At 34.1% G+C, this 26,536-nt stretch overlaps 1 protein-coding gene across 1 annotated transcript in view; it reads right to left on the bottom strand.

Annotated features, from left to right (window-relative positions):
* Window positions 1-6,406: 6,406 nt before the first annotated feature.
* Window positions 6,407-26,536, bottom strand: part of LOC129944150 (beta-1,4-mannosyltransferase egh) — a 78,952-nt gene continuing 58,822 nt past the window's right edge. Inside the window, exons 2-3 of the mRNA XM_056053356.1 lie at window positions 21,420-22,849; window positions 6,407-8,084 (exon numbers count right to left, since the gene is read on the bottom strand). Of these exons, the coding sequence (XP_055909331.1) occupies window positions 7,515-8,084; window positions 21,420-22,220 (1,371 nt within the window). The 5' untranslated portion in view covers window positions 22,221-22,849 and the 3' untranslated portion in view covers window positions 6,407-7,514. The remainder of the gene's footprint in view (window positions 8,085-21,419; window positions 22,850-26,536) is intronic.

The following is a 26,536-nucleotide window of genomic DNA, read 5'->3' as shown; positions in this document are numbered from 1 at the left end:
GTTGGTTTGTCGTTGCTTATATTTCTATTTTATGGATTTGAAAGAAAATGGTTCAATGATGACTTTGTTACTCAATAACTCTGGTGAATTTCATACTTGTAATGTGATAATTTACGGCTTTGAAAACCAAGTAGGTTGTTTTTACTGAACGTGCAGTGCCTTCACTGTAAATAGATGGGCTCGAAAATTGCGTGAATCTTCTGAAGCAACCGATAAGAAGCTTCCCGCCCCGTCGAGGACGGTCCACACGACTGAAAACATCAAAAGCGCCCTTGTGGCAATAAGTCCGCTGCATTTAGCGTGGCGAATAGGTTCTTATTTGGGCCTTAAAAGGGAATAAAAAGATACCGATTATAGATTCTTCCCTGAGGAAATGCAAATGGTGAAACCATTTATGTAATATAGTCTTTTAATGAGCGATGAAGCTCAGGAATCATCTCAGATTACATTGGAAATGTTACTAAAAGTCCTCAAAAATGTTGTTAAAAGGTTAAACAATTGTATAAGCCAAAAGTAACATTATTTAATGAATGTAATATTTTGTATCGCTGTCGTTCGTTCTTTTGTTTTTTGGAGTTATTTAAAAACGTAATATGGGCAACTCTGTGCGGACACCCTGTACTTACTCTGTTGAATATCAGGCATAGGTACAAAATATATTTGTAATAGTTCTTAATAAACGGTGATTTTTTAAGAGCTTGAGAACTTTTAAAAAAAAAACGCATAAAATTTGCAAAATCTCATCGATTCTTTATTTGAAACATTAGATTGGTCCATGACATTTACTTTTTGAAGATAATTTCATTTAAATGTTGACCACGGCTGCGTCTTAGGTGGTCCATTCGGAAAGTCCAATTTTGGGTAACTTTTTCGAGCATTTCGGCCGGAATAGCCCGAATTTCTTCGGAAATGTTGTCTTCCAAAGCTGGAATAGTTGCTGGCTTATTTGTGTAGACTTTAGACTTGACGTAGCCCCACAAAAAATAGTCTAAAAGCGTCAAATCGCATGATCTTGGTGGCCAACTTACCGGTCCATTCCTTGAGATGAATTGTTCTCCGAAGTTTTCCCTCAAAATGGCCATAGAATCGCTAGCTGTGTGGCATGTAGCGCCATCTTGTTGAAACCACATGTCAACCAAGTTCAGTTCTTCCATTTTTGGCAACAAAAAGTTTGTTAGCATTGAACGATAGCGATCGCCATTCACCGTAACGTTGCGTCCAACAGCATCTTTGAAAAAATACGGTCCAATGATTCCACCAGAGTACAAACCACACCAAACAGTGCATTTTTCGGAATGCATGGCCAGTTCTTGAACGGCTTCTGGTTGCTCTTCACTCCAAATGCGGCAATTTTGCTTATTTACGTAGCCATTCAACCAGAAATGAGCCTCATCGCTGAACAAAATTTGTCGATAAAAAAACGGATTTTCTGCCAACTTTTCTAGGGCCCATTCACTGAAAATTCGACGTTGTGGCAGATCGTTCGGCTTCAGTTCTTGCACGAGCTGTATTTTATACGGTTTTACACCAAGATCTTTGCGTAAAATCTTCCATGTGGTCGAATAACACAAACCCAATTGCTGCGAACGGCGACGAATCGACATTTCACGGTCTTCAGCAACACTCTCAGAAACAGACGCAATATTCTCTTCTGTACGCACTGTACGCATTCGTGTGGTTGGTTTAATGTCCAATAAAGTAAACTGAGTGCGAAACTTGGTCACAATCGCATTAATTGTTTGCTCACTTGGTCGATTATGTAGACCATAAATCGGACGTAAAGCGCGAAACACATTTCGAACCGAACACTGATTTTGGTAATAAAATTCAGTGATTTGCAAGCGTTGCTCATTAGTAAGTCTATTCATGATGAAATGTCAAAGCATACTGAGCATCTTTCTCTTTGACACCATGTCTGAAATCCCGCGTGATCTGTCAAATACTAATGCATGAAAATCCTAACCTCAAAAAAATCACCCTTTATTTGAAGTTTTGATCTTCACCACATGTTTATTTTGTTTGTTCCCAAGTTGTTGCATTTTTTTCAAGTTTTAAAAACACCACGGGGTCCGTATGGATTGAACCCGTTTAGGCGGGAGGGGTTAATTGTTAGAAAAGTAAGTTGATATGCATACAAAATAAGAACAAACGCAACAACTACGATATTGTGATATATGTAGCTTTTCTGAAGGCCTAAATCAAAAACAAATCTAAAAGTACATTTTAGTTTTTAAAAGAATTGGAAACAATTACATCTAAATTGGGTAGCTCAACAGTCCGTTTGAGAACTAGGGCCTAGTGACTGGCAACTTTCAACCATTCCTGTGTGCGTGTACTGTTGTCAGGGATGGATGGGACCTGCAGTTTTAAGCCGAATCCGAACGGCAAATTTGAGAAAGCACTTTTAATGACAAGAATTACTCTTGGAGAATTTGTCAATTCCTCGCAAGAGGCAGTACCCGTGAAAAAAAAACATGAAAACAATTACATCTACCATACTTTTATTTAGCCAGGTAGTCTTTTTACTTGAAAAAAAAACCGTTTCCGTAAATCCAGTAGATCAACATTTTTTTCTTGGTGGTTATGATGTCGGCCTTATACAGTGGTGTAAAAAATAATAGATGTGTCCTGAAAAATTTTCAAAAACGCATGTCAATGGAAACAAAGACGCATTTTCTTAATGTATAATGTACTTCATACTTAATATTTTGTTCCAAATCCATTATTATTAAGAACACTTTGAAACCTTTTTGGCATTGAGTCCAATAACTTTTAACACCTGTCAATAGGAATAGACCCCCAAGCTTTTTTTTATTGATTGCCATAATTCTTCTCTCGAGGTTTGTTTTTTTTTGGCCCAGAGCCCTCTTAACATCACCCCACAAGTTCTCTCTTGGATTTAGATCCGGAGACTGGGCCGGCCACTCCAGACATCGATCTTATTCCTCATAAACCACGTCTTTGCTGCCTTCGATGTATGTTTAGGGTCATTACCTTGTCGGAATGACCACCTAAGGGGCATTTCTTCCTCAGCACAAGGCAACATTGCATTTTCCAGAATATTTATGTACCCTACTGATTTCATAATATCCTTAGTCCAGAATATTGGACCAACACCAAACCGCCGCCATGTTTGACTGTCTCAACTGTATAATGTGGTGCAAATTCTTTTAGTTTTGGTCTTCTTACAAACTTTTTACCACCATCTGCGTCAAATAAATTAATTTTTGACTCGTCAGACCATAAGATGTTCCGCCATTTTTCTTTGCTCCATAGAAGATGCTGCTGCGCCAAGTGTTTTCGTCTTTGTCTATGTCGAATAGTTAGCATTGGGCATTTCCTCGGCCTTCTAAAGGGTAGTTTGTTTTCCAGCAACCTTCTCCTAATGTTGAGGTGTTTAAATCCAAGTTAAGGTCCTTTTTTATTATGGTTGAACTATTAAACGGGTTGGTCTTAACAGTGCTTGTAATCCGTCGATCATTGGTTTTGGTAGTTTTTCTTAGTCTTCCTCTGGTTTCTGGGTGGCTGGTCGATTTTAAGGCATTCGTGACCATATTTTGAGATCAAAAAACCTGTCTTGCGATTGTTTTATAGGTATTTCCTCCACATCGAAGCTTTTTAATAACTTCTCTAATTTGATGAGAACAAGGTCGTTTACGGCCCATTTTTACTTGTTCTAAATCAATTTAAAATAATTAATATCTATAAACAAATGATAAACAAACTAACAACTTACTGCTCTTGACTTAAAACGTCGAATGAGAGTGACTTCATTATAATGCACTTATTTTTTTACACAATAAATCAAAAGCATAGACTGGACGCACTTCAAACAGCAATAAGGCGATACAAGAGCATGTGACATATTTTATGTATCATTTAAGTAGCACTTGTTTCACTCTTTAAAAATTAAAATTAAAACAAACAATAAATAATAAAATGCAATATTGCACCTATTATTTTTCACACCACTGTAAATAATCCAGGTTTTGGAAATTAAGGCCTGAATGCAACATTGCAAAAAATCGTCAAAACCGAGAAAATCGTGTTTTTTTAATATTGCCGATTATAAGACACAACTTAATTTTCAATTAACAGATTTTGTTTTGAAAAACGATATACAGTCCCTGGCCATATTATTAGACACACTACAGAATTTGTATAATTAGATTATACTCAATATTTTTAACGTTCAAGAATGGAAGTATAGTTACATTTTTATGCAAGATGGAGCTTCATGCCACAGCCCGGTCCATAAAAACTTATTTGAGGGAAGAAAACATCCCTCTGTTGGACTGGTCGGGAAACAGCCCTGATTTATAACTAAATTTAAAACGTGTGGGAGCTGATCAAGAGGGAAGTAGCTCAAGATGCGGTCACTTATTGAAAGAGTAATTCACTTGTGGAATCACCACCCACGAATGCATGAAACATTCAGTAAAAAAAATTCTTTAAATCTGTTGTTTTATTTCTAGGGAGCAGTTTATATTCTGCATACAAAATAATTTAAATGTATTACAATATTCGAAAACCTGATTAAAATAGCTGGAAATTAAGATTTTCCATAAAATCTAAGGTGCGTTAATAATATGGCTGTAGTTTATTATCGTATGTCCAAATACTTTAATGTTAGCGATCTTTCAAATACAAACAAATTAAAACAATTTTTATTTTGGAAACTAAGATAGATATGGAAAAACTCAAATAAATAAACTGCATTTAAATCCCAAGTCTTATTTTTTCCATTTTTTTTTTTCGAATAAAACAATATTGGCTGGTCGAAATATTGTTTTTTAGAATTCTTTGTGATCAAAATTTTGTACATTTCTAAATTCGGTATTTTAAAACACTTTAAACTTATACCAAAATAATGCTAGAAAAAAGTATTGTCTCTCCGAATTTTTATCGCAAAATGCTGTATTTTTTTTTTTAATATTTGTAGAAAAAAGACGGCATTTGATTTAACGTGATATTTATTTTTGAAAACCAGAGCAAATGTTGTATCACAAATTAGAAAGGCATAATGTTAAACATTAAATGGATGCAACTAATAACAAAACACTATAGAAAAGAAAAACGAAAAATTAAAATGTTATGGAAACCTTAAACACTAACAACTATTTAGGAACACAAGTATTTCACATTAATCAAAGTATTTTAATCTAAAATGTTTTCCAAAGAATTGTTATGATACTTTATTCTCAAAAATGTCTGGCTTTGAACAAAATGCGATTTTCCTTTTTTTTTACAATATTTGCAGCATTTTAAAATACAAAATTCTGACCAACCAAAAATTTTGAAATACTGATTTTTGTCCCACAGAATATGAAAGTCCACAAATTTTTTTTTTGAATTTTAAAATAAATTATTTTAAATACCTACACCATATGACCCATACAGTATTTCGACCAAAACCCCAATATTTTATCAACAAAACGAAACGCTGTTATCGCTAACTGCAATGAAATTTAATTGTCTTCTTACTCCCAATATTTTTAAAATATAAAATTTGATCAGTCGAATATAATACGCATTTCATTTGATTCGAAATTCTTTGAAACTCTCTGCCCATCGCTATGAGAAGAATAAGAAGCATGATGTAAAGGCTTGCAACAGTTTATAAGACTCATGTTCTATCTTGTAAGCGATTTTTGAATTAAATAAAATACAAATACAAATATAGTGAACGCAGTCATATAAGGTTATGTAACCATATGTGATATTTTCTTTAATTATTTAATACCTACACATAATGTAATGGTTGCTTTTAGACGGATAGAACTTCCAATAGGGATAATTTTGTATCTATCTTTTTACTAATTAAGTGTGCTTAGCTTTTTTTAGAGGACTTTAGCAAGTCACCATGCAAAGACCAAACCAGATTTGTGCCATAAAATCATCTTCAGCGAAGATGCTCATTTCTTGCTTAACGGGTATGTAAGCCAACAACATTAAGGTGTTTCAGGACTGTTGTTTCATATGTTTTACAATCTCAATAACGATTTTAATACTGGAGAAAATTATGTTCTTATGTTTCTATCCTAACTGGATTTCAAAAAGCATGAACTTCCGAAATATTTCTCAAGTTACTGCCTTGTGTTTTGTAAACTTCTTAAGTTTTATAAAAGTGGCACTAAAATAAAAGAAGTAGGCACCCGTGGCGTGATGGTTAGTGCGTACGATTACATGTTTTTCACGGGTACTTCCTCTTGCGAGAAATTAACAAGTGCTTTCTCAAATTAGCCATTTGGATTCGTCAAAAAACTGTGGTCCCCTCCCCTTTAAAATAGAACACGCTCACAGGAATTGGTTAGTTGCAAGTCACTAGATCGTATTTCTTTACTTGACTGAATTGAATGCAATTATTAATTCAATTCCCAAGAAATAACAATAAATAAATAAAAAATTGTATTTTATTGAATCTTTATTATTTTCCAACTTATTAATTTTAATTTGTATGTATTTTTTGTTCCGTTCTTTTTATCAAAAAAGATAAAATATAATACATCCTTGTTCATTCTATTTTGTTGTTTTTTTTTGTTTTGTTTGTTTAATAAATTTATTTTTTGTTTTAATAAGAAAAAAAAGCTTAAATATAATTTATTAATTTTTAATATTTTAACTACTATTCAACTATAACTATGTTTGTTTTAAAATATATAAATTTACAAAAAGAAAAATAAAAAGTATTAAGCATAGTTAAACATAACTTTCTTAAAGATAGTATTTGGTGCATTCACATTTTCGTCTCTTATAGAAAAAAAAACAAACAAACAAAAGTTTTGTTCAATTTTAATTTTAATTAAGTTTACGTTTTAATCAATCGAAAAAAAGCTTTATTTATTTTCTATGACGATCTATTTTGTTCTTTTTGTTTAACTTTTATTTTCTTAAAATTTGTGTTGCATTTTGTCTACTAAGTATATTCTTTTTTTCTTTTTTCATTCTTTTGAAAACAAAATGTGTGAAATAAATTATTATATTTTAAGTTTTTATTTTTGTTTAATTTTAAAGTCTTAATATTGAATACAATTTTTCTTTTGTGAGTGAATGTGTTAAATGAAGGTATTTTTATGTTTTATTTTTTAATGCAACATCGAATCCAAAAATGTGACTAAAAAATATTGTGAAAGTTTTGAAAGAAAGGTACAACAAATTTCCATAAACGACACGTGTCTAGTTGTGAGAAAAATTTGCCAATTTTTGTATTTTATTTTTTTAAATAGAATTCTCCAAAATAACAACAATAAATAGTAATGCAGATAACAATTGCTTTTGTTTAAAAAGAGTTTTTTTTTTGTATAACAAATGTTACATAAAAAAGTAATGTACAATGATTAAGGAAAAAGGAAACTTATAAATATACAAAAAGAAAAACCTAATTTTAATTATAAAAAAATACTTTACAAGCTAAGTGAATACCGCAGGCATTACGAAGTTTTAAGGAGATGAGATGAGGTTGTGGATGGTCGTGTGTGTGTGGTGTGTAGTGTGCGCGCTTATTCGTTCGCGCCTTAACACTCCAATACTCGGATGTCCTTTTGTACAACATAGAATTTATGTTTTTTACCGAAAAGACCCCAAATCACTGCGACATTCTCGATAACAATATTCACTGGAATTGTGCAAATTGCACCCATGACACACAGCAGGAATCGCAGCAATCCAAAGCGATATAGTGAAAAGGATTTTATAACGCCAAAAACGTACATATAAATGTTAACGGCTGCAATGAAGGCGCACACGAAATCCATTAGATTGGGACAAGGAATCGGATAGAGTCCGGCAAAGATGATATTGGATGTGGACAGTGGCATAGTGACCCATGAATAAACGCTAATACCTAGAAGGAGTTTGTGCTTAAGAGGGATGATTTTTGAGTGCACTACAAGTAGAATTCCCTGGAGCCAACGCTTGCGCTGTTGCAGAAAGTCCAATAGAGTGAATGGGGATTTCTCGTACATTTCACCTTCGATGAAATTGAATGAATAGCCTTGGGCAAAGGCACGCATAGCGAAGAAACAATCCTCGGCCACGGATCCGTCGATACCATTGTCAAATGAGACTTTACGCTCGGCGCCGACCTGTAAAGAGACAAATTTATTGTTTAATGTTCATTTATTTAAGTTTTTTACGATTAAAGGAAAAGAGGCAATCAAATCAAAATTTAGTTAAAAAGCTTGATATTAGATTAAGAGAAATAAACATTTCTTAAAAAAACTAGAAAGAATTGATAAAAGTACAAGACTTGAGGTTTGGTCAAACGTTAAATGGTTTCTAATTAGTATAAACAAATAGAAGTCCATAATGATCGAGTGTCTAACCGGATATCCCGATTCCCAGCGTTTAAGTGTGCTTCCTCAAAGATTTCACTTAATACCAGACCAAAATCAAGAAAGATAAATTGCACCAATCCTTGAGGAAAATTTAAAACTATATCTGGTCCATTCCTCCGGTATGGAGAAAAGTGAAAGTTGTTTTCATTCCTGAAGCAGAAAACCCTAAAGATTTAAGACCTACATATATGTCTATCTATGTCCTCCTTCTCAAGACCTTAGACACGTTGATTGATATCCATTTAAAAGCAATTTATTACTTGACTTAAGTCTATGTCTCAAAGTCTCTACCTTAGTAGGTTGACCTTTGTCCACCATCGAATGCTCCCTCTATCAAAGAGATCACGCTATCGTTTTTTTTCCCTTGATATCAAAGGTGCAACGTGGACACATCTGCCCTAACATCTCTGAACGTATAGATTTCGCTTGGGGAGTTAATTTATTTTAAATAACACAAAACTGGAAACATTTTGCGAGAAGATTTATCAGCAGAAGAACACCACAACTTGGTGTTATATCCCCTCTTCTCTGGAAACTGGTAGTAAATGAATCCTTACTGTTTGGATGCAAAGGATTTCAGAGTGATTGAGAGCGGTTTCAGGAAATCATCCAAATACCTGACCAGCGTGAACCGCTTAACTCTACGGTGTGGCAGTATAGTGCAATGATTAAAAAAAGAGGCAAAAATCGCGACAAACTATACAAAGTCAAAAGTTCAGCTTGCACATATGCAAGCTGAAAGGGTGATTTTTTTGAGGTTAGGATTTTCATGCATTAGTAGTTGACAGATCACACGGGATTTCAGACATGGTGTCAAAGAGAAAGATGCTCAGTATGCTTTGACATTTCATCATGAATAGACTTACTAACGAGCAACGCTTGCAAATCATTGAATTTTATTACCAAAATCAGTGTTCGGTTCGAAATGTGTTTCGTGCTTTACGTCCGATTTATGGTCTACATAATCGACCAAGTGAGCAAACAATTAATGCGATTGTGACCAAGTTTCGCACTCAGTTTACTTTATTGGACATTAAACCAACCACACGAATGCGTACAGTGCGTACAGAAGAGAATATTGCGTCTGTTTCTGAGAGTGTTGCTGAAGACCGTGAAATGTCGATTCGTCGCCGTTCGCAGCAATTGGGTTTGTGTTATTCGACCACATGGAAGATTTTACGCAAAGATCTTGGTGTAAAACCGTATAAAATACAGCTCGTGCAAGAACTGAAGCCGAACGATCTGCCACAACGTCGAATTTTCAGTGAATGGGCCCTAGAAAATCAGTTTTTTTATCGACAGCGATGAGGCTCATTTCTGGTTGAATGGCTACGTAAATAAGCAAAATTGCCGCATTTGGAGTGAAGAGCAACCAGAAGCCGTTCAAGAACTGCCCATGCATCCCGAAAAATGCACTGTTTGGTGTGGTTTGTACGCTGGTGGAATCATTGGACCGTATTTTTTCAAAGATGCTGTTCGACGCAACGTTACGGTGAATGGCGATCGCTATCGTTCAATGCTAACAAACTTTTTGTTGCCAAAAATGGAAGAACTGAACTTGGTTGACATGTGGTTTCAACAAGATGGCGCTACATGCCACACAGCTCGCGATTCTATGGCCATTTTGAGGGAAAACTTCGGAGAACAATTCATCTCAAGGAAAGGACCGGTAAGTTGGCCACCAAGATCATGCGATTTGACGCCTTTAGACTATTTTTTGTGGGGCTACGTCAAGTCTAAAGTCTACAATAAGCCAGCAACTATTCCAGCTTTGGAAGACAACATTTCCGAAGAAATTCGGGCTATTCCGGCCGAAATGCTCGAAAAAGTTACCCAAAATTGGACTTTCCGAATGGACCACCTAAGACGCAGCCGCGGTCAACATTTAAATGAAATTATCTTCAAAAAGTAAATGTCATGGACCAATCTAACGTTTCAAATAAAGAATCGATGAGATTTTGCAAATTTTATGCGTTTTTTTTTTTAAAAAAGTTCTCAAGCTCTTAAAAAATCACCGTTTATAATCGGATCGCTTAGCACGACCCCATCTGTGACGCCCTGCTCTACCAAAACACTTTCTAAAATACTTAGCAAACAAAAAGCTGCAATTCGTCTCAAAGCTAAATCGCAATGGCACAAAAATGCACCATCCCCCAACTAAAATTTAAAAGAAACTCCCAAATGAATAAGGCATGCCTGAAGGACGAACCAATCCACTTTTATACATATGGATCAAAAACAAATGACGGGATTGGTGGAGGCATGCACTCCGAACGGCCTAAACTAAGGCTCTCATTCTGCCTTCCCAATAATTGTAGCGTCTTCCAGGCGTAACTTTTGGCAATAAAAGAAGTCTTGTACAGGTTTAAAGAAAACGTGATATCAATATCTGATATCCGTACTGCTCTAGCAGTACATAATGCTCTAGCTCAAAAACGCAAGCCCTATCTAATAGAATTCTTCTATAACGATCTAAACGATCTCAACCACATTTACATAATCAAATAGTAATAATGGACTCAAATTGGTTTCATTGAGCTCAGAAGAAAGCCTCAAGAATTATGTGGTATCTCAATGGGCCAATCAACTGGCCTAAGTATGTCCTACTCAATCCCGGACAGCCACTTTAACCTAGTTTAACCTTATGTGGAACGTCTAGCTTAAGGTAAGCCTACGATCGTAAGTGGAGCAGGTAAGTGGATTTAAAGTATCGACAAGAGATCATTTATAAAAATGAGACAAGAGAGAGCCCTAGGACACACCAGAAACGGTCTGAGAGTTTCTAATTCAACAAAGAAGGAATGTGATTTGTTCGTCCATTTTAAGAATTTTAGTATTTTAATTTTGATTCCCAATGAATTTGAAGTTTATTTTTTAATCAAAACATTTTCTTAAGTATCAAATAAACCCATAGGAAACAACTTAGGGACGTTATATCACCACCATTTAGATAGATCATAGCAATAAAATTACTTTAATCGTTCAATTAATATTAATCTTTGAATCACCAATGCTCGATGACGACTTGACAATAATAATTATCGTCCGCAAAATACACACATCATTTCATGCACACACAATTTATATTATTAAAACAGCTCACCAGGTCAAAGCTCAATTTATTTACGTTACGCTAAGCAAGTGGTCATTTTGTTTTGAAAATGGAATTAGAAATATATGCACATACATATATACAAATGTTTTCACTCTCTATCTCTCCAATATTATAAATTGGTCAGTTGCCAAATTTGTAAAATTTTCTATTTGTCTATCCAAATTAATTTTTATTCTTTATACAAAGTTTTTGTGTTTATGTTATAATCTTTAAATTCAATATGAAGAAGATGTTATAATTTCTTTATTTGTTTTTGTATATTTTTAAAAGATGCAATAAATAAATAATCAAAAGAATAATGAGTTAATTTACTTTTAGATAGGATTGGGCTATCAATTAGGTACTTCTGTAAATTGGATTGTTTGTTGAGGGAAAGGGAATTCAAAATAACATTCTTAGAATGATTAGTGAACAATCAGTGTTTTGAAATTCTTTTGAAAGCCTATTTCAATTCATATTCTATTTAAAAAAAAAATATACTAATATTTCAGCACAATAAAATAATAAAAATGAATCGTATTGATGTAATTTACAATTCCCAGATAGGTTTTTTCAAATAAACCATTTTTTTATCACCTGCCTAGAATAATAACAACCAGCTTTGTGATAAACAACCAATAATAAAAATCCAATCTTTGTACCTACAAAATGAAAATCTAGAGAAATACCTCTACATAGTGCTGTCGAGTAAGCTTAGATAACTTGAATGATGTGTAGATGTGTACACAAAAGTCTAAAGTTTTCTACAATGGCTGTAATTTATAATTGAAAACGACTACAATCATGGCTTTGCATGCTAAATTAGCTTCAATGTTTAAAATCTTAGCATTTTCTAGGAAAAAAATAAGGAATTAATTAGCATTTTAATTTGGGTAAAATTGAATGATCAAATTGTTGCGATTTTGTAGATAATTGATAAATGACAATGGTGTACAAGGTCATTTCGAGAATTATACAAATAATGCGCAGGATTGTAATATTATCAATGGAAATGTGATAATTTGACTGTGACAAATTTTACTGAAAACACAAAGGCTTTTTTTGTCTGTGAAAAGTTTAATTTCTTCTCTACCCTTCTCGTTAGTTATAGTTTTTAAACATACGATAATTCTCTGTTTGTATAAAACAAAGCAGTTATTATAGTTTAACATTAACTGCTTTGAAATGTTTGAACCCTTGGTAAGAACTAATGATAACCTTTTATACAAATTCGTACAGAACTTTTAATCCCGAAACCCTACCATAGCTCGGCATATGTTTCCTAGACTTGGATATAATACACTCTATTTTCCTAGCTTTGCTTGAGCGAATATTCCTCTTTTGTGAGGGACTATAAAGATCACAGGCAGGTCACCTATGATCACGAGACCCAATAAGTCAAGATATTTTTCAATATATTGGTTAGTACATCAAAACCACCGAAGATCGCGGTAGCTGGAGAGAATTTTTTTTATAATAAGCGCACACACAAAGGGATATATTACCCTTATTATGTAGACACAGTGTGAGCACTAGGAAAGGGAGAGGGGTTGAAAGGAGATGTCGGTGCACATTGGTTTTGAATTCCTGAATAGCTGGGAAAGACAGAGTGTGGTTAGGCATTTCACATTCGCATAGTACGGCTAAAGAACGAATCTCTGTACTTGACAGTACGACCGAAGATGGGCTCAAGGGTATATTGATGAGCATTCCTAGAAGCGCGAGTATTACGGTTGAACTGTTTAAGGGGAGGAATGCAGCTGGCTATTTCTCTAGAGCAGTAAGTAATTCATTTTTATTGATTTTATAAAGTAATAACATGATTATTACAAAAATGAATTTATAAGCTATGGCATTGCCGTCAGCTCAGTTGGCAATAATATTTTAACAATTTAATTTTTTTTTTTTTTTTTTTGGTTTAAGAAGTTTACATTACAATTTTGTTTTAATCAAATTCAGTTATCAATAACATTCTATAATTATATGCACTTTTTAAGAATAAATAAAGATTTTTCCAGTTCGGGCCATTTAGCAAATTAACTGTTTCTTGCACCGTTAAATATTTAGCTCCTAAATATTGTTGTCTTTGTACTGCATAAATTGGGCACACTCCAATAAAGTGAAAGCAGTCCTCTTTTGATTTGAGGTTACACAATGTGCAAAACCGATCAAAACTTCCATTATATGGTGCACCGTTTAGCCCAAGGACCTCGCATCTAGTTTTAAATATTAAAGAGATTTGTTGGTAACTATGCGAATCACAAAAATAGTTATCAGCTTCTAGATTATAGTTGAGTTTTGAGTACAAGAATCTGCTATCCGACTGCTGGGCTTCCGCTACAAGCAACGCTCTCTGATTATCTTCAAACTTTTGTATTGTACGATACAACCGATCTTTTATTGTTATTCTATCGCCGGGAATTATGTTGGTATTTTCTCCATAGACTTCGCCAAGATTTCGCCATTTCTCCATCCACCAATCTTTATTTCGGATTTCATACTGTAGCATTTTCCATACGAGTCGTGATTCGGGGAAGTCGAGTACTTTTAGAATATAGTCGGCTTGTGTTTTAAGAGTACTAGTAAAAATTTTGGGTAAACCTGTTTCTAAGTAAATAGCATAATTTGGAGTTTTTATTGGTAGGTTGAACAATTTTTTGATGAAACTTCTTTGCAGCTTTTCCATTTCTTCAAATTCATCAGTTCCCCATACTTCTGCAGCGTAACACAATGTCGATTTAACGACTGAATCAAAGATTTTGTACTTTGTTGACAGACTAACGTGTTCATTGAACAAAACATTTTTCCAAGTAGAGTTTATAAGTTTCTGGCAAGTTTTAGTTTTTTCTTCAAAATGTGTTTTGAAATCAAGTGTTGTATTAAGCTTTACTCCCAAATAAGTATATTCTCTCACAACATCAAGACGGTTAGTTCCCAAGAACCAATTATAGTTTTGTGTTGGGTTACCCCGATTATTTCTTGAGAAAACCATTACCTTCGATTTATCTGTGTTAATGATAAGTCCCCACTTCTCACAGAATGAAACAAGGCGGTTTATCATCAATTGTAGATTTTGCGGATTTTCAGATAAAATTACCAAATCATCGGCGTACAAAAGAACATTTACTATGGTGCCTGCAATTCTGATTCCACCAGGTAGTTCAGTCACAACATCGTTTATAAAAAGTGCAAATAACAATGCACTAAGTGGGCATCCCTGCTTCACACCACTATCTGTTTCAAACCAATCCGATATATTGTTTCCATCCCAAACAGCAGCATTAGTTCCACAATACATTTCTTTGATGATCTGAATGAATTTGGTAGAAAGTCCGATTTGCGATAACTTGTACAAAAGCGCGTTTCTATGAATGAGATCGAAAGCCGCCTTAAAATCTACAAAAAGTGCGTACACCTTTTTGTTTCTCGCTTGAAAACCTTTCACTATTGCAGTTAGACTAAAAATGTGGTCGATAGTCGAGTAGTTTTTTCTGAATCCTGCCTGTAGTTCGGTCATGGTGTTGTTTTCATCAATCCATTTTTCAAGTCTAGCGACTAGAATTCCACAAAAGAGTTTGCCAATGGTGTTCATAAACGATATGCCACGGTAGTTTTCGGCTTTATCTAAAGCGCCTTTTTTGTGTATGGGGAAGATTACAGAGTTTTTAAAAGATTTTGGTACAATAGAGTTCGAAAAAATGTTGTCATACAATTTTTTGAGGTGCAACAGAAATACTGGCGTAGCATTTTTAAAAAATTCGTACGGGATACCATCTTCTCCCGGTGCCTTTCCATTTTTTGATTTTTTTAAGACATTTTCAATTTCCACCAAAGAGATTTCACAATCCAGAATATCATCGACGATAAGAGGTTCGGCAGTTAAAAAGGTTATGTTTCTTTGATCACGAAGTAGAGTTTGAAAGTACAGTGATAGGTGTGCTGCAGAAACGCCTGTACCTATTTTAAATTTAGAACCATTTATCTCTTTTGTTGCTTTCCAGAATTCTTTTGAGTTTTTAATATTTGCAAGTTGAATAGCTTTGTTGTTTTCCCAGTTGATTTTCTTCACACGACACATATTTTTATAAGAGGTGTTGGCTTCAGCATACCATTTCTTTAAAACTTCGGAATCTGTTTCTCTCATTGCGTGTAATAGAGCAAAGGATTTCTTACGGAACTTCGGATGGCAAATTAGTTCCTAGAGCATAAACCATTAAAATAACGGTAAAAGAGGGTGAGACAAGAAAACTTTCGACGATGTTCAAGTTACGTAAATGATCTTATGATGGTAATATCACCAATCAATTTAAATGCTCTACGTTCAATAATATCCAAGAGGCTTAAGTAAGTTGCAGGAGCACCAGCTCAGATATGTGAGCTATACTCAAGCTTTGGACGTATAAAAGTCTGTAAATAACAGCCAGATCAGAGGGGGAGAAAAACTTCTTGCATCGCCTTAGAAAACCCAAACATCTTGCGGCATTTTTGGGGACATAGCGTATGTGACCGTTCCACAAAAGGTGGTTGGTGATACACATACCAAGAATATCAAGATGTTCAGTTTCCTCGATGCAAGTGCCATTTATGGATAATAGCAGGGGGGTATATTTCGCTTTAACGATACAAGACAGCATTGCGTTTTCGAAGCATTAAATTCCACGCGGTTACTTATTCCCCATTGTACAATGCTGTTTAGGTCGGAATTTAATGAGCTTATCATATTTTGTCGTTGCAGTTCCACATCCGAAGAAGAGGGGTGTGAATCTGAAAACGAATATGAAAAGCTGAGAGTACTATCGTTAGCGAAACAATGTATTAGATTAGATGTTGCAGACAGGAGATCAATCATAAAAATGAGAAAGACTGTTGGAGATAGAATAGAGCCCTGGGGCACACCAGCATTTATTTTGTGGTTTTCAGACTTGAATCCATCCAATACAACTTGTATTGAACTATTCGAAAGGTAATTACTAATCCAATGAAGGAGGGATTCATGAAAACCGAAAGCACGCATTTTAGATAAGAGAGCCTGATGCCAAACCCTATCAAATGCTTTTGAAATATGAAGTGCAATAATCTTACTTTCTCCAAAACTTTGTAAAGATTTGTTTTACTGTTCGGTGAGATGAACCATGAGATCACCAGTGGACCTATTGCTACGATGTTGATGATTGAGAAAATTAAATTATTGTAGGATCTCTCTATATCTGACAACAGACCCTGAGAGCAAATGAGCCTCCAAAATTATTTATTTCATACAAAATCGTTTGAAACGTTACAAGTTTGAAGTAATCCTAAGAGTGTTGCTAAGAGATTTCCTTCAAATTTTCGGTCACATTAAAATTACTATAGGGTAAATTAATAAGGGATTTTACTTTGAAGCTTTTAAGAAGTAAAAACTACGTCATTCCTAAAAATGAAAGGAATGGAATCGGGAAATTTCTCTTCATAAATACTACCCAAACAACGAAACCGAATGTAATATTTTCTGACTGTGTCTTTTCTTGAAGTGGTGATCACAATTGGACACCGTGATTTTGTTATTTAATAACTTTAGACTTCTCTTTGAGTTCGCTTTAAAAGATAAAGCCCATGACAATGTTCCACAATCATAAAATAAAATTCGTGGTCGTATTAGCCATTTGAAATATCGTGAAAAGGATATGGTCCTGTAAATTTACTACGGCTATCTTTGAGCTACCAAAACTTTCCATTGTTAATTTGGTGGAGGCAAAACCCTTAATTTTTCGGCTTAATTCAAGCTATAAACGTAATCGTACTTAAGAACTAAATAACTTATAGTTAAGGATGAGGCTGGTGAAAGGGACAGTTTTGGCAACGATGTCTTAGGCAAGTAGTGCTTACACTGAAATCAAAAAAAGGTTTTCAGTTAAAATCACATTTCGTGTCATTCCGTGTCAACTAACTGATATTTTTACTTGCGACATATAGGAACTATATGGCAAGTTTTGCATTCGTGCAAAATTTCGAACTCGAGATTTTAATCAAACATGATATTACGATGGTAGACAAGTCGAAAAAAGTGGGTCCCGCGATTCCGTCCGGTCGGTTTTGTCTGTCTGTCCACGCTCCTACAGCCTAAACCATTGGGTCGATTGAGTTCAAACTTGGAAGTTAAGGTTTTGAGCAGATTCGCGTTAGGCGTTTTTTTCATTTTTTTTTTAAGATCAAAACTAACAGTGGCCACCATACAATTTTTTTGGTCAAAAAACGAAAATTCGAATTTTCTCAAAAACAAACCGATAGATTTTCTTTAAATTTTCTCTAAAATTGTATTTTTTAACTTGGCTTCATTTAATAAGAAAAACAAATTTTTGTATTGCTCAGGAAAGGTACCGCTCATAGAACCGTTTTTTTGTTTTTTAATTTTCTCAGAAACTTAAAAACCGATTTTAATAATTTTTTTTCTGAATAAGCTCTTATATTGTTTTAACAATATTTGGTTATCAAAAGTTAAATTTTTTATTGTTTGGATTTTTAAAACAATATTGAATTTTATTTTTTCAAAATTCGATATCTCAAAAACGGGTCAACATTTTTTTACGAAATTCAAATGTGTAGCGTATATATTTAATATCTAAATAACTGCATACCAAACATTTTTTTAGAACAAAATTGAAAAATTTTATATATAAAAAATTAATTTAAAAAAAAACCGCTCTAACGATTTTCAAATCAAAATTTTGAAAAATCAAATGTTTTTTTATTTATAAAATGGCATTTAAATTTTTGAAGACAAACTTATTTTTCGGGCGAAATTTTTAATCTTAAAATAGTTTTTTTTTTTTTAATATTTTAACTGATGTGCATGAGCCCCAAAGAGCGCATTATTTTGACGAAATTGTAATTACATTCCTAGCTTTTATCTAAATAAGTGCATTTGGTACATATTTATGTATTTTTATAACTAAAATTATTGTAAATACCAACAATGGCCGCCCATGTAGCGCAACTATATCGGATATGGTATATTTAATCAACAAGCTATTTTAAAGTGTCTATCAAGAAGTAATATCTTGGTAACTTTGTATATTTGTGATTTAAAAACATTATTCTTTACGAATAAGGTTGTTTCACACATGATTTCCTCCTTCGCCTATATAAAAGAATAAATACTTAGTACAAGTTAAAGAAACGGGCCAGAAAGAGTATATGTATTTTCTATTAGAATCACCTTTTCAACGTATACACATTATACCTATTATTACGTACGACTTCTACAACTACTGCTTACGTGTCACTTCATAACTAAAATCCCAAACGCACAAAAGCCTGACTGTAAACAAAACATGAATAGCAATTTCTTGTACCTGTTCGTTACTTGTTACTTTTTTAAACTTTAACAAAATAAATGAACTGAACGTAAAAACTTCATGTTAGCGCTGAAAACTTATAGTAAAGAAGGAATGTAGTATGTACCTTTTAGCTACCAATAACATTCCTTCATTATCACCATAAACATGTCCTTATCTATCTATCTGCATAAAGCTAAGCACGCCAATGGACTATTCTTTATTAGTTTTAGAAACCTACCTAACTACACAACCAATAGGCGATCGCTTTACAATTTAAACATTCATGGTCTGCCTCTTTTTTATCTTATTTATTTTCCATCCTGGTTCTTCTAATATGAAATTAAAATAAAGCTATCTAAAGGAAAAAAGCTTTTAAGGAACAAGTTGAATCTATATGAATCGTATTGTAGCTTTATAGTTAATAGAAACCATTTTTTATATACAAAGATCGTACCGAAGTAAAAGCAGACTTATGAATGTAAATAAAAACAAATATCGGTAAAAGATCCTAAACAGCTGACGTAAGCATGCAAAAGTTTGTTTCATCCCCTTATTAGATACAATATTAAGCCATTTTGTTTTTTTATATAAAGCTCACTGATATAAATAAAACAAAAACAAATTCATCAACCTTCATATGGAAGCTCCTTATGTGAAAATATATACAAGGATAGACTCAAATATAATGAAGGAAATTGTGTAGACTTTTTGGGTCGAAAATTAATTATCTCCCTTATTCTGCTGGCTGCTTATGGGAATGGAAATAATATTTTTCTCTCGCTCCCGCTGAATTTCTCCACTTTCGATACAAACGCCACGCCAACGACTCGGCATCTGGCGCCGTAAAAGTTTCTGCTCATGAGAGTACTATGGTTTTCATATACCTACAAAGATCGTGCGGTTTTTTTTGACAAATTAAATGGCATTTATATCATTGAAGACAAACTTATTTTACAGGTATATTTTAAAATCTTATATACCTAAGTACTTTTTTAAACAGACTGTTAGCATACAGGAGCAAGTTCGTGCGACCCAGTCGTGCATTTTATTTATTTATATTTAGGTCAAAGCTGTATTTTTTACACCAGACTGGGAAACTGTCGCGATCTAGTTGAATAAGGTGAGAATCAGGCATGCAAATGAGAGGGCCTACTTGGCTACCCTGTGGAGGTAACAGGAAGATGGTAGGAGGGAGGCGTCTGTATGTAATATTATATATGCGGCTTTTAAGGTAACAAGAAACAAACAAAATCGACTTTGTGGAATATTTTATCGAAGGCTTTACTAAAGCCTGTGGAGACTACTTCAACTTTCCTTTTTTCCTTTCCTTTTTCAAGCGCCGAGAGGGTAATGGACAAGAAAATGGAAGATTTGCAGTAAAGTTAAAATATCGTCCAAAATGCTTTCAAATAAATTTGGAATATGGGACAGTTTGGCAATTGCGCGATAGTTTATAATACTATCTTTGGAGCCTTCTTTGTCAACTGGGACAACAAAGAAGGTTTTCCAAGGATGTAGACCATCTGATTTTCTTTTGTAGTTAACTAACTGATAGAAGGACTTATAATAATTTATAAAATTTGATTAAGTATCAATTAAGTTGCGTTTATAGGAGTTGTTATAGAGCTCAGTAAAGTTAAAATATATACTGAGATTGTTTTATTTAAAATAAGCGTACAATAGAAGCCATAGTACGGACGAGAAGAGAACATTGTAGTCAGGACCAGGGTACATAAAGTGTGATGGCGTTGAATTATTTTGGAGGAGAAGTAGAAGTGAAGTAAATGTTTCACGAAAATCTGGTAGACATAGAGGAGGATGGTAGCTGTCGACAGTTGAAAGTGAAACTGTTGAATTGATTGGATTGGTAGTAAAAATATGATCAAGATGCCTACTCATGTATCTTGCGATTCCACTTACTCAGTAATTCTATTATTGAGAAGACATTCCTTTGTTGATGACGGATTGGAGGTAATAAAATGTGTAGGTATAATCGTCTGAAGAAATCCATTTTAGATGAGGTAAATTGAAATCGGCAAAGGGGAGGATATCTTATTGAGGTTAGCTAATTTACTAATTTATGAATCGTATTAATGCCAAGTTAATGGCATATCCTCCTTTTAACAATTAAATATTCGCCCATTAAACTCTATTAAAATGTTTAATTTTGTATCTTTTGTTAGAAAACCCTATGTCATATAATTTAATATGATGTCACTTCTAATTTAGTACACTACAAAATACAATATGTTATCAATTTTGCAAGTGTCCCTTTTAAAAAATAAACTCATTATTAAAATAACTATAATGTAACACTTGAAAGACGGGAAACTCTATCTGAGTCACATTTTATTTATTTTAAAACAAGTGCTCACAGAAATTATGACTTTTCTAAAGGGTTCACCATTAAGTAAACGTTTTTATAACAACTTCTAAACCAAAGCTATAGACAAATATTCTTTATAAATTATACAAATTTACATGTGTTCGTTATCTTAAATTTATTTGGTGACCTTAGTATGATTCAATTCGTTAAAAAATGATGAAACAGAGATGAAACAAAGGATTATAGCTAATCAAGAAATCAGATTACATATTGTGAAGTATTTCCTTAAAATATTTAAATTAATTTATTATTTCTATTTATTGCGTTTTAAATACAATTTAACTTACTTGAGTTACAACATAACTTCCTTTCCAGCTAAACAATGGCTTATGGAATAACTTAAATTGTAATCGCAGCTTCCCCATATCATCACTCACACGAAAACTATCCGCCAATGTTGTTAACCAATTAACAACATTCTCATTGGCATATGTAATTAAACCCTGACCAAATGGATGTTTGCCATCGAGTACAAAATTGATAATACCTCTCACGCAATTCTCAGTCAATAAAGTCTCCTCATCGAGATGCACGATCCAATCGTTATCGTTCAATACATTAACATTGTCCTCGAGACAATATTGTAATGCGCGTGACTTAAACAAAGCACCGGTTTTTGTTTTATACGTGTTCGGCACCACAATCTCTCGAATGCGTCGGTGCTTGGCCAGATTAACAGCCTTATCGGTTACTACCTCAATGAGGAAGTTTTCCAGTCCCGTGTCTAGGCAAATATTCATGTTGCGCAAAACATTTGTCTTGACTAATTCAGGAAAATCACCACGCGTCACTACCCTTATGCAAATGAAGGGTGCGAGCAGGGGACTGCCTTTAAGAACGACTTTTTCAGGAAAGGCATTATAGAAGACCAAGCCACAAAAGTTGAATAGCACCTGCGGCAGAGTGAGGAACGTGAGGAAACGTAGTAAGTACAAAAGTATCGTTGGTATCTGGCCATATTCAGTCCAGGGATCGACCAGGGTAAACGAGTCCTCGTTGATCTTGATCCCGCCAGAGAATATCTCAAAGAAGATTATCACAATGATGAGCAGGGTGCAGTGCAGTAGATGTCGTGCGTTAGAATTCATAATTTATTTTTTTATTTTTTCTTATTTTTATTCTTTATTGTTTATGTTTTTTTGTTTTTGTTTTTCTTCGTTTTTTAAGTTTGTGCTTGTTCGTTTTAATTTAAATAAATTTGTTGCAGTGCTTTTGTGGTTTATTTTCTTGTTTTTTTTTCTCTCTATTTGCTCTAAAGTCTATGTGATATTTTATATATAATGTGGACGAATTTTATTTAGTGTTGTGAACTTAAATTTTAATTTGTTAATTTGTCCGTTTTCAGCTATAATCTCTGTTTTTTTTTTTAATTAATTAAATATTTTGTTCAAAAATGCAAGTCAGTTGTTGACCTTGCAGTAGTAGCGGTAGAAGCAGCAGTCTGTTTTATTCTAAGTATTAATGTGGACACTTCTTGTGACATCAACAGCACACGAAACAACGTCGGTTCGGTGCTGGGTGGTGGCCAATTCTGGGACATGAGACGATGAATTGAGGCGCCAACTTGAAAATACTATTCAAATGACGAACGAAGATGGTTTGTTTTGTGTTGAACGTTTTTTATTTTGTGTGTTCCCTTCCTTTGGGCTATAAGAACGTCAAGCAATTCAAGTTGAATTACATGAGTGTTCTTGAGTGCAATAATTCTAAAGCATATCTGTAAATAAAAAGAAAATATAACAACAAATTAGTTAAGTGAGTATAAAAAGGAAACAACAAACAAATAAAATATACATAATTACAAAAATTTGAGTTTGTAAAAAAAGATAACATTGTATTCTGGGATTTGTTGAAAATTTTCAAAGTTCGGTTCATATGACTGCATGCATCCCATTATCTTGGGTGAATTAAGAGAAGTTGCCATTCAAATGAAGGCAACGACAGATTGGAAATAAGTAAACAAAAAGCTTACACTACCTTGAAGTCATTTATTTTAATTGATCGTAGGGATTTGTACGGAAGGCGTGATTACAATATTTACTCGTTTACTCAAGATTTAAGCAAACTAAAAAAGTAAATTTAGTGGCGCGACATCTCGTGAAGAACCAAGGTCTAATGAATTACAACTCTCAACAATTCCTATGGGCAAGTTATGTCGACGGGGGTTTCTACAGTTTGTATGCCAAATCAGAAAAGCTAATTTTTGGAAACACTTTTCATTACAAAAACTACTATTGGAGGATTTGTCCATTAATCGCAAAAAGTAGCAAAGGGAGGAGTTGAACAAATTCCACTGTCATAACCATCGCACTACGGTCCATATTGTGAGGTTCTACGTACCGTTTTTATAATGACAGTAAACTTTTAGGCCTGCTAATTTTAGAGAGGCGTTGTAAGCTGAGGAATATTTCTCGAATACATTTTTTTTGGGAATATTGTCATCTTAATTTTGGAAATTTTAGCGTGAAGTTATTAATATAAATTTCCAGATGAATTTGGCTCTAATGTATTAGTTTTATATTTCATAAAAGCTTGCGGTCAATCAATCTTTTTTACAAAATAGAAAATACAAAGTCAAAAGATTCATGTGCGAATGTTTTTTATTGGCATTCATGTAAGCAATAGACCCTGGCGATAGGTGAAAATGGAACGACGAGCAGCATAGACGTAGCCAGGAGGATAAACCAACACTATAGCCCGTTAAGTTTTCAAAACTACTCCCACAAGACAGCGCAGCAGAGGATCGACTCAGAGGAGACAACAAACAAAGTTGAAACATGTTGAGAGCAACTCGAGACTTCTAAGGACCGAGCTTTTGGGTAAGGTTTATTTTACACCGAACTGTAACCACTTTAAGTAAGTGGATATTTCGGTCACCATATATTTTTAGATGATTTCTTAAATTATTAGAAGAAGGGCTATCCATTTTGCGGTTTCAAAAGTATAGGGCTGGAATTCGACATCTGTCAAATTAAGTTATTAAAATAATTTTTGTTTTTTCAGCATACAAATTATTAAAACAAACTACAAAAATGGTGAATGGTTACATCCTTCAGGCAACTCTTCTCAAAATACCTTATCCGAAACTCCTTCAAAACAGGGCATATTGCAATGAAATGACAGGTATCTTCTCGCGTCTTCATATTGCAGAGGCTGCAAAGTATTGGAAGATCAGATTTGTGCGGTACATAATTCAAATTCAATAATTCTTCTCTCGTTTTGAAAACAATGCTTATCTTATTAATTGAATTGCTGTTAAGAAGGTACGTATTGCTTCCAAGGTTGTATTCAAGGCGGCTGTAAAAGCATCTAAACACCGAGGATCTGGCTTCCACTACATTTCTGTCATACAGAACCTTTTCAAGTTTTTCGAGAATGTCGTTGAACTTGAAGACGAGTTTTCATCTTGACCAATCAATAAATTTATACCGCATTCGGTTGCCAGGCTCTCCCACACCACCATCATTGATCGTCTCGTCCGAATCAAGTTAATAAGAATGATTTTTGGAATTCATTCATTCCTCATCTCCATAACCTTGACAACATAGTTAAAATGCACGCTAAGAGTGTCTATTATCATAGGTCGTGTCCCCGTTTTTAAATAAAGCATATAGTTTGGGGTATTTTTTGATAGACGAAAAATCCTTTTTAAAAAGTATCGAAGAACTTTCTCTACAGCTTCGAAAGAAAGATAACCCCAGATTTGCGCTCCATATAAAAGAATCGACGCTGCTGTAGAGCGGAATAACCTTTGCTTTGCACTATGTTCGATGTAATTGTTCTTGATGCATCGCTCCCATACAGCAGAAACCGCTCGTTTTGCTTCGGATAATTTTCCGTCCAGGTGCCTCTTCATGTTGAGGTTTGAAGTTATAAGTACCCCAAGGTATTTGTACTCTCGCACAGTTTCCACAGCATCTCCATTAAAGGTCCATTTTTCGTTTTTCGAGAGTCTGCCCCTCCTCCTCTGAACACCATCATTTTAGATTTTTGTAAGTTTACTACCAGATTACAGTGTTTGCAGTTATCTCCTAATCTATTCATCATTTTTAATTTCTTCTTTTTCTTCAAGTAAATTGTAAATTGAAAATATATGGTCTGCTGTCGAGTAATTTTTTCGGAATCACGCCTTGTATTCGGACACAATTTTTCTCTCATTAACCCATTGCGTTAGTTTTCTGTAAATCAGCCCGGCAAATAGTTTAGCACTGGTGTTAAGGAAGTTTAATGGATCTTCGTGGTTTCCTTTTTTGAGGAGAGGATATATAATTGATTTTTTAAAGCTGTCGGGAACTGCTGCATGTTCTAAGATTCGGTTAAATTCAATGGTTGACAATGAAATAAAATCATCTGTTGCGTTTTTGAAAAATTCAAAAGAAATACGGTCATTACCAGGGGCTGTATTCACTTTGGAGTTCGATATGACTTCTTGTAATTCCTGAAACTCAAAAGGAGCGTCTAGAAATTCATCCAGAATTAGTGGTTTAGCATATTGGACCAGTGGCGAAATTATCTCTGAATTGAGGAGGTTTTTGAAGTGATTTTTTAAACTTGATGCTTGCAGGCCTAAAGCAATGATATTTCTTCCACCATTAACGTTTTTCACAGCTCTCCAGAAATCGGTTGAACAACGTGCACTATTGATGAGCTCTATATTTCTTCTCTCAAAAGCTGCCTTTTTCATGTAACACATTTGTTTGAACTCCCTATTTGCCTGTGAGTACAATGCCTTGAATTCTTGCGAGTTGTGTTTTTGAAAAAGCTTTTAAAATCTTAAGGATTACTTCTTAGATTAAAGGCAGTCAAAATCAAACCAGTGTTGTTTAAAACTAGTTTTATTTCTTGGCGAAGGACTTTGAGGGTTAGAGCTCTTAATAATGTTTGTCAGAGAGTTTATATGCACTAGAATATTTGAATTTCTGAGTTTTTCGAGTTCTTCAGTTAGATTCCTTTGGTAGGTGAGTCTATTGTAGTTTCGGGATCAGGTTTAACTGTCTTGCACTATCAGGAATATCCGCTACAAGTGACTTCGAGTAGCATATGGTCGGAGAAAGTCTTGATTCCTATCTTAAAATTGCTTAGAATATTATTCCACACACCAGACGTAAAAAAATAGTCAATAACAGAAGAAGCTGTACCTCTAATAAAAGTAAACTCTCCTTCGGAGTCTCCTGAGCTGCTTCCATTCCATACATGACAGTCGAAGGTATCAGCAAGCTCCAAAATATTTACTCCCTTACTGCATCCTTAGATTTACGACTTGAATTTAAGTTCGGAAAATGGTTGCTGATGAAATTATTTTGTGACACGCCAATCCTGCCATTAAAGTCACCTATAAGCGTCACATTTGACGTATTAGTATCTTGCAGTGTGTCACTAAGTTTTTCAAAATCTCGCTGCCAGT

The sequence above is a fragment of the Eupeodes corollae genome, chromosome 2, assembly GCF_945859685.1.
Source record: "Eupeodes corollae chromosome 2, idEupCoro1.1, whole genome shotgun sequence".
Lineage (NCBI taxonomy): Eukaryota > Metazoa > Arthropoda > Insecta > Diptera > Syrphidae > Eupeodes > Eupeodes corollae.
The sequence above is the reverse complement of the archived record's forward strand: the minus strand, read 5'-3'. Positions and strand labels throughout refer to the sequence as shown.